The following is a 9,291-nucleotide window of genomic DNA, read 5'->3' as shown; positions in this document are numbered from 1 at the left end:
TAACAAACTGCCATATTGTCTTTTAGAATGCCTGTATCATTTTGTATTCCCATCAGCAATGAAGCAAAGTTCCTGATTCTCCACATCCTCTCAGTGTTTGGTGATGTTCCTGTCTGTGATTTTTGACCATTCTCACACATGTGCTGTAGTATCTCATTGCTATTTTAAAGCTCTTTCTTTTTCAGGCATTTCTCTTTCATTTTAATTAGTTACTTCCCCATCTTTTTCTCATATCCTTTGCTTCTTGAGCTAGTAGCCAGTCAATTATTTTGTTCACTTGTAGATAAAACAAGTGGTGAGATTGATTGGAAGACATGTTGGTATGAGGCCTCAGGATTTTTAACTGTGCACAAGAAGCTGCTTAATGCTCAACATTAATCTCAACTCAGAAATTGGGCCAGTTTTCGTTTACTTTTTTAAGGGGAAATTAAATGATAGAAAGGACATATCCCTAGTGGGGTGTGCTTCTCTCATGTATCTCATAGGAGAGTAACTTTCTTTTTGTTTCTCCTTAGCAACATAGAATCTCACAAACTACTGGATTCCAGAAGTAACTCACCTTCTGAATCTTGAGAGTGAAGAAGTTGGAGATTTTGATGAGTTGTCTGAACTGCTGGGATCATATAAGTGTCCCAAAGACCTAGAAATGGTGTTGCCTAAAGGTCAAGATGACTGGTCCAAAGAAGACATTGTGAAGTTATTGGAATGTATGGAGAATAACATTCCATCCAATGACAGGCACACGTTCAAAACAACCCAGTCACTGATGAACTGGGAAAAAGTAGCTTTTAAAGATTTTTCTGGGGAAATGTGCAAACTCAAATGGTTAGAGCTTTCTAATAACTTGAGAAAATTTCGCACTTTGAAAGAATTAGTCCTGGAAGCAAAGGAAAATGTTAACAATCCTTACAAATGCAGAAAACACAAGAAGCATCCTGATTTACCCAAGAAGCCCTTGACAGCTTACCTCCGCTTTTTCAAAGAGATGAGACCCCAGTACAGCCAAAAACATCCTAAGATGAGCAACCAGGAGCTGACCAAGGTTCTGTCTGAGGAATACAAGAAGCTTCCAGAGCAGCTGAAGCTGAAATATAGTCAAGATTTCCAGAAGGAGAAACAGGATTTTGAGGAGAAAATTGCACTATTCAGAGAACAGCACCCTGATCTAGTCCAGAACTCCACGAAATCTGATGTCCCCAAAGGAAGCCAAATCAAAGCACCGAAGAAGTTTCAGGGAAATGTGCAAAAAGTGAAGTCTCCTCCAGAAAACAATTTATCAATGAAGAGAAAATTCCATGGAGAGCCCAAGAAGCCACCTATGAATGGCTATCACAAGTTCCACCAGGATTTGTGGTCGAGTAGGGAGCTTCAAGTGGTGCCCCTGAGGGAGCGCATGGTGGAGATTAGTAGACGCTGGCAGCGTGTCCCATAGAACCAGAAGGAACATTATAAGAAGCAGGCTGAGGAGCTGCAGAAACAGTACAACGTTGACCTTGATCTCTGGCTCAAGAGTTTGTCTCCTGAAGAATATGCTGCTTACAGAGAGGCAACCTATACTAAGCGTAAGAACATGAGCATGACAAGGGGCCCAAACCCCAAGGTTAGAAGGATGGATCTGCAGTTCCCATCATCAGGGAATCTTCAAGGAGGGCCTGAACTGGAGAAGGGGCTTCAGCCTCCAGAGATAGAATCATCAAACACTATTGGAGAACATTCTCCTGCCTCAGGGAGATCAGAAGAAAACAGGAAAGGTGAGGAAGAGGAGGAAGGCAGCAACTCCTCAGACCACAGCAGTGGGGATGAAGATGAAAATTGTGAGTCTGAGGACAGTGGCTCCAGCTCATCTACCTCAGGGGACTCCTCTGACTCAGATTCCAATTGAGCTTTGTTCACAATCTGAAAGATGGTGTAGAGAACTTCCTAGCAAATGGACATGGCATCTGCATCAAATTAAAGCATTCTTCTCCCTGTGCCCTTTCATTGCCTTCCTTCTTTCCTTCCATCTTCAATATAAAGTAGGAAGGACCTGTTGGATAGAAGGCATCTTGTACAGTAATTTCCTGCTCCTCCCTGTAGCCCAAGTCCACCCCCAGAGAAAGTCCATGCAATGAAGACTCTTGGAATAAACAATGAGCTGATTGGGCTGCAGTGCACACTGGGCTAGACTGAGTTTCCTGAACAACGAAGTTTTGCTCTCCTTATCTTCTGCTGCCAGATCTGTGAGGGAGCCCCGAGGAGTCTGTGACTTCTCCCTTCTCTGTAGTCCTGTCCCTCAGGACTCTTGCACAGGAAGTGGGAAGGGGAAGATTTGACAGACTGGAGCTAGGAGAGTTGCCTTTAAGAAAATTGTCAAGCTCCTGATGTCTTTCATCCTGCTCTCTGAAGTGAGGAGTTGGCCCTTCCTTACGTTGTGAGTGGGCAGGGGTATGTGGGCAGCAGCATTTCTACATGTATATTTATCTCTTAGCTATCACTGAGATTTTTCTTACTGGTTTCAAAAATTAGAAATTAAATTCTTAGAACCACACCATTTCCATTTGAATGAAATTCTTCTAAAATCAGTGTCCTTTGACTCTTGGCACTAATTTTCCAGGCCAAGTCTATATTTTTTCTGGTTTCTGGTCAAGCTCCTTCCAAATGCTTCAGGTTGTAAGTGAACCACGTTTTTCCCATACCCTTAATTTATAGGTATTATGTTATGACTTTGTACCTGTTGTGTGTATAAGTATTTTAGTCCACAGACTAGTGTTTGGGAATTCATGTACCAGTTTGACACTGCTTTTATTATTGTGATTTACTGATATATTTGAAAACGTGTTTAAAGACCGTGCCATCTCATTAAACTTTTCTTTTCTAAACATTCCTGACTATTTTCATTTTTCATTCTCATGGACATTAGCATCACATAAGTGGTTGTGTTCTTATATATGAAAACTGTTGACTTTTGAAAGTTCATCTTACTCTTTGATGTCTTAGTGAAATATTTTATTCTTTATAAGAGTTTTTATAAGTATAAAATAACAGTCTCAGAAAATAATGGCAATATTTACAATATTGCCTCTGGTTGTGAATCATGGTTTTAAATCATACATGTTCCAATTCAGATTCTACTGTTTTATAAGCCTTGTCCCACTTACAGGGGATACAGTGATGAAAGTACCAAATGTCAATTGTCTCATAGGTGAATTCAAATCCATCTGGGGAGAGAGGTCAATTTTCTACGCCAAAAACACCAATCTGAAGTATTAACCTTCTCAGTATATATCTAAAAAAATATCGTTAACTTTATTCTATAAGACCTAATTAATAATAATAGATTAGTATAGATTAACATCCTTTTTAACTGAATGATAATTTAAGTACTCTCTGCAAATGCTCCTGACAGACATCAAAACTCCAGCCACAGTCTCTGACAATCTCCTAACAGCTTTTCAGTAAACTTCAGGTGCTCAGGTTAGGGTGGTGGGACCCTTAGATAGCAGACAATTAGCAGATGACAATACTGAAAAGTCCAACCACAAAATAGGTCACAAGAATTTTCTGTGGCTCCTTTGGCCTCAGAAGCCAAGATCCTGAAGGTTCACTTACCACATGGTTCCATGCTTCTGCTGCAACCAGGACAGGAATCTAGAATCACATCCATAAGAGTGCTGTGTGTGTGTGCGTGTGTGTGTTTGGGGGGATTGGACACACTGGGGAAGACTGATTGGAATCACTGCCCTCTCTGCCATGCCCACCACACCCAAGGCTCTAGTTCCTTTGCTAAACCTGCTTCCAGTCTTCCCCACAACACTCTGGTTCCTATACTCCTTAATGTCTGGGTATGCCTCTTCCAGTGGGTTTGATGCACCTCCTGTCCTATAATTACATTCTCCATACCCACCCCCTGAAACCCTCATCCAAGGCATGGGTTAGGACACAGGATCAGAGAAGCCTGCGACTCACATCCAAATACTAATCTAGGTGCTGCTGTGAAGAGGTTTTGAGGATGTAAATTTCCTGATATTGACTCTAAACTAAGGACATTATCCAGGTGCACCAGATTTAATCAACAGGAGGCCTTTAAAGGAAAGTTTGAGACTCCCTAAATAAAATCCCAAACAGCAAGTGGATCTACATTACGCCCATTGCCCCTGACTGCCTGTGGACAACAACTTTGTCCTGAACAAGTTCAGCTCCAGCCTGCTTGTGTTTTCCCTCCCTGAGTAACTGCCTTACTGTTCTCAGACTGACTTAGCCAGTTTCCATAACCATCACATGAAGCAATTCCTTACAAATGACAATTCTCTCTCTCTCTCTCTCCCCTTCTCTCTCTCCTTATCTCTCTCTTTCCTACTGGTTCTCCTTTTCTAGTTGAACACTGATACAAATCTGATAAATTTACCAAAACTATTAGGATAATTTGACCATAAATCTTATAGTCCATTGGCTGACAACTCCTCTCCCAGAAATATTAAGATAGACACTCCTAAAATTTTCTTCTTCATTTAGAATTTTCTTATAAAAACACAAACCTTTGTTATACAAAGAAAAATAAGGTTAATTTATATAGAAAAAATATATATTCAATATGAAATATATATTTATTCATATATACAAGAGGAATTTGTATGCAAATGACACTCAGGAGATTTGAAATCATGATAGATTCTCTACATTTTCCTCCAACAATCCCACTATCTCATTCAGTTTCCTGTCTGTCACATTCCTAACCCCGAACTGGGCAAATGGTCCAGGAAGTTACAGCTCTTTAATGGAAAGATTTAAGAGATATTTTTTCTTGATTCCCAAATTTTATTTCACTTAATATCTTTCCATTTTACCACAAATGCTTCAGAGTGAGAGCTTTGCAAGTTAACAGGATGTATTGAGATTAAAATCTGATTGCCTTGGAAGAGTTTAGGAAATTTTAGAACTTTTATTAAAAATTGAGTTTCTAGTTGGAGTAAAGATTGTAATGATAAACAAAAGCCCCAATTACATAGAGCTGGGAGAGCAGGACAGGTGGGGTCTCTCATGTCCTGGGAACAGAGCAGCGCCCATCAAGAAGAAGAAACACAACTTTCCTGGCAACAATTAAGCCAATGAAAAGCCAAAGAATCTTTGTTTACTATAGCCTTCCCACTTTCTTTTGCCCTTTGTAGAAGAGTTCTTCTTAAAAAAACAGTAAAATATTACTTATTTGCTTCAGCTAAAACCACAGCCTCAGACATGGAGTTCTCAGCCAACCAGTCAGGTTCCTGATTTATTTCTCGTTATTTGTGTTCCGTATAAAAGAAAGGCCTGACAGGGACAACTCATGTGAGTATGAGGGAACACTTGACAACATTCAAAAAACTGACAGCACTACTATCAGCACCAAGGAACACATCAGAAGTTACTCTGTGTAAGGATAAAACATTGGAAATGTGGTCAAAAGATTGTGGGGGGGCTTCCCTGGTGGCGCACTGGTTGAGAGTCCTCCTGGCGATGCAGGGGACATGGGTTCGTGCCCCGGTCCGGGAAGATCCCACATGCCGCAGAGCGGCTGGGCCCGTGAGCCATGGTCGCTGGGCCTGAGCGTCCGGAGCCTGTGATCCGCAAAGGGAGAGACCACAACAGTGAGAGGCCCGCATACCACACACACACAAAAAAGACTGTGAGGAATATCCTCCTTCACACATAAGAAATATGTCTTTGAATTCAATCAGTCTGCTATCTTTCTTAGTAAGAAATCCTGACACATGCCTGGAGCTCAGTACCAGGAGCCCTCTACGTCCTGCACCCAGTAAACTTTCTAGGAGAGCACAGCAACAGGGGTGCAGAGGGCAAAGCGGAGAGATTCCCGCAGAGGATCAGTGCCGACCAGCACTCACCAGCCCGAGAGGCTTGTCTGCTCACCCGCCGGGGTGGGAGGGGGTTGGGAGCTGAGGCTCGGGCTTCGGTCAGATCCCAGTGAGAGGACTGGGGTTGGTAGCGTGAACACAGCCTGAAGGGGGCTAGTTGCGCCACAGCTAGCCGGGAGGGAGTCAGGGAAAATGTCTGGAGCTGCCGAAGAGGCAAGAGACTTTTTCTTCCCTCTTTGTTTACTGGTGCGTGCACCAGGAGAGGGGATTAAGCGTACCGCTTAAAGGAGCTCCAGAAACGGGCGCGAGCCGCGGCTATCAGCGCGGACACCAGAGACGGGCATGAGACGCTAAGGCTGCTGCTGCCGCCACCAAAAAGCCTGTGTGCGAGCACAGGTCACTATCCACACCTCCCCTCCCGGAAGCCTGTGCAGCCCACCAGTGGCAGGGTCCCGTGTTCCACGGACAACTTCCCCGGGAGAACACACGGCGCGCCTCAGGCTGGTGTAACTTCATTCCGGCCTCCGCCGCCGCGGGCTCGCCCCGCATGCGTACCCCTCCCTCCCCCCCGGCCTGAGCCAGAGCCCCCAAATCAGCTGCTCCTTTAACCCCGTCCTGTCTGAGCGAAGAACAGATGCCCTCAGGCAACCTACACGCAGAGGCGTGTCCAAATCCAAAGCTGAACCCAGGAGCTGTTCGAACAAAGAAGAGAAAGGGAAATCTCTCCCAGCAGCCTCAGAAGCAGCAGATTAAAGCTCCACAATCAACTTGATGTACCCTGCATCTGTGGAGTACCTGAATAGACAACGAATCATCCCAAATTGAGGAGGTGGACTTTGGGAGCAAGATATATTATTTTTTCCCCTTTTCCTCTTTTTGTGAGTGTGTATGTGTATGCTTCTGTGTGAGATTTTGTCTGTATAGGTTTGCTTTCACCATTTGTCCTAGGGTGCTATCCCTCCAGTTTTTGTTTGTTTTCATTTAAAACAATTTTTTATCTCTTAATAATTAATTTTTATTTTAATAACTTTATTTTATTTTATCTTACTTTATATTATCCTCTTTCTTTCTACTTTTTCTCCCTTTTATTCTGAGCCGTGTGGATGAAAGGCTCTTGGTGCTCCAGCAAGGAGTCCGTGCTGTGCCCCTGAGGTGGGAGAGCCGAGTTCAGGACACTAGTCCACAAGAGACTTTCCAGCTCCATGTAACATCAAACGGCGAAAATCTCCCAGAGATCTCCATCTCAACACCAAGACCCAGCTTCACTCAACGACCAGCAAGCTACAGTGCTGGACACCCTATGCCAAACAACTAGCAAGACAGGAACACAACCCCACCCATTAGCAGAGAATCTGCATAAAATCATAATAAGGCCACAGACACCCCAAAACACACTATCAGACGTGGACCTGCCCACCAAAAAGACAAGATCCAGCCTCATGCACCAGAACACAGGCACTAGTCCCCCCAACCAGGAAACCTACTCAACCCACTGAACCAACCTTAGCCACTGGGGACAGACACCAAAAACAATGGGAAATATGAACCTGAAGCCTGCGAAAAGGAGACCCCAAACACAGTAAGATAAGTAAAATGAGAAGACAGAAGAACACACCACAGATGAAGGAGCAAGGTAAAAACCCACCAGACCTAACACATGAAGAGGAAATAGGCAGTCTACCTGAAAAAGAATTCAGAATAATGACAGTGAAGATGATCCAAAATCTTGGAAATAGAATGGAGAAAATGCAAGAAACATTTAACAAGGACCTAGAAGAAATAAAGAGGAAACAAGCAATGATGAAAAACATAATAAATGAAATAAAAAATAATCTAGATGGGATCAATAGCAGAATAACTGAGGCAGAAGAACAGATAAGTGACCTGGAAGATAAAATAGTGGAAAAAACTACTGCAGAGCAGAATAAAGGAAAAAGAATGAAAAGAACTGAGGAAAGTCTAAGAGACCTCTGAGACAACATTAAATGCACCAACATTCAAATTATAGGGGTCCCAGAAGAAGAAGAGAAAAAGCAAGGGACTGAGAAAATATTTGAAGAGATTATAGTTGAAAACTTCCCGAATATGGGAAAGGAAATAGTTAATCAAGTCCAGAAAGCACAGAGAGTCCCATACAGGATAAACCCAAGGAGAAACATGCTAAGACACATATTAATCAAACTAACAAAAAATAAATACAAAGGAAACCTATTAAAATCAGCAAGGGAAAAACAACAAATAACACACAAGGGAATCCCCATAAGGTTAACAGCTGATCTTTCAGCAGAAACTCTGCAAGACAGAAGGAAGTGGCAGGACATATTTAAAGTAATGAAGGAGAAAAACCTACAACCAAGATTACTCTACCCAGCAAGGATCTCATTCAGATTTGATGGAGAAATTAAAACCTTTACAGACAAGCAAAAGCTGAGAGAGTTCAGCACCACCAAACCAGCTTTACAATAAATGCTAAAGGAACTTCTCTAGGCAAGAAACACAAGAGAAGGAAAAGACCTACAATAACAAACCCAAAACAATTAAGAAAATGGGAATAGGAACATACATATTGATAATTACCTTAAGTGTAAATGGATTAAATGCTCCCACCAAAAGACACAGACTGGCTGAATGGATACAAAAACAAGGCCCGTATATATGCTGTCTACAAGAGACACACTTCAGACCTAGGGACACATCCAGACTGAAAGTGAGGGGATGGAAAAAGGTATTCCATCCAAATGGAAATCAAAAGAAAGCTGGAGAAGCAATTCTCATATCAGACAAAATAGACTTTAAAATAAGGAATATTATAAGAGACAAAGAAGAACGCTGCATAATGATCAAGGGATAGATCCAAGAAGAAGATATAACAATTATAAATATTTATGCACCCAACATAGGAGCACCTCAATACATAAGGCAAATACTAACAGCCATAAAAGGGGAAATCGACAGTAACACAATTATAGTAGGGTACCTAAACACCCCACTTTCACCAATGGACAGATCATCCAAAATGAAAATAAATAAGGAAACACAAGCTTTAAATGATAAATTTAACAAGATGGACTTAATTGATATTTATAGGACATTCCATCCAAAAACCATAGAATACACATTTTTCTCAAGTGCTCATGGAATATTCTCCAGGATAGATCATATATTGGGGCACAATTCAGACCTTGGTAAATTTAAGAAAATTGAAATCATATCAAGTATCTTTTCCGACCACAACACTATGAGACTAGATATCAATTACAGGAAAAGATCTGTACAAAATAGAAACACATCGAAGCTAAACAATACACTACTTAATAATGAAGTGATCACTGAAGAAATCAGAGGAAATCAAAAAATACCCAGAAACAAATGACAATGGAGACACGACAACCCAAAACCTATGGGATGTAGTAAAAGCAGTTCTAAGTGGGAAGTTTATAGAAATACAATCCTACCTTAAGAAACA

The 9,291-nt window shown here is 41.8% G+C and overlaps 1 protein-coding gene across 1 annotated transcript; it reads left to right on the top strand.

Annotated features, from left to right (window-relative positions):
* Positions 1–634: 634 nt before the first annotated feature.
* UBTFL1 (upstream binding transcription factor like 1) lies at positions 635–1,882 on the top strand. The gene is given in 1 exon segment (XM_059070239.2): positions 635–1,882. A coding segment is annotated over 1 exon segment (1,236 nt). The 5' UTR covers positions 635–646.
* Positions 1,883–9,291: the final 7,409 nt, after the last annotated feature.

This window comes from Kogia breviceps, chromosome 7 (assembly GCF_026419965.1).
Source record: "Kogia breviceps isolate mKogBre1 chromosome 7, mKogBre1 haplotype 1, whole genome shotgun sequence".
Taxonomy (NCBI): domain Eukaryota; kingdom Metazoa; phylum Chordata; class Mammalia; order Artiodactyla; family Physeteridae; genus Kogia; species Kogia breviceps.
This window is presented reverse-complemented; position numbering and strand designations above follow the sequence as displayed.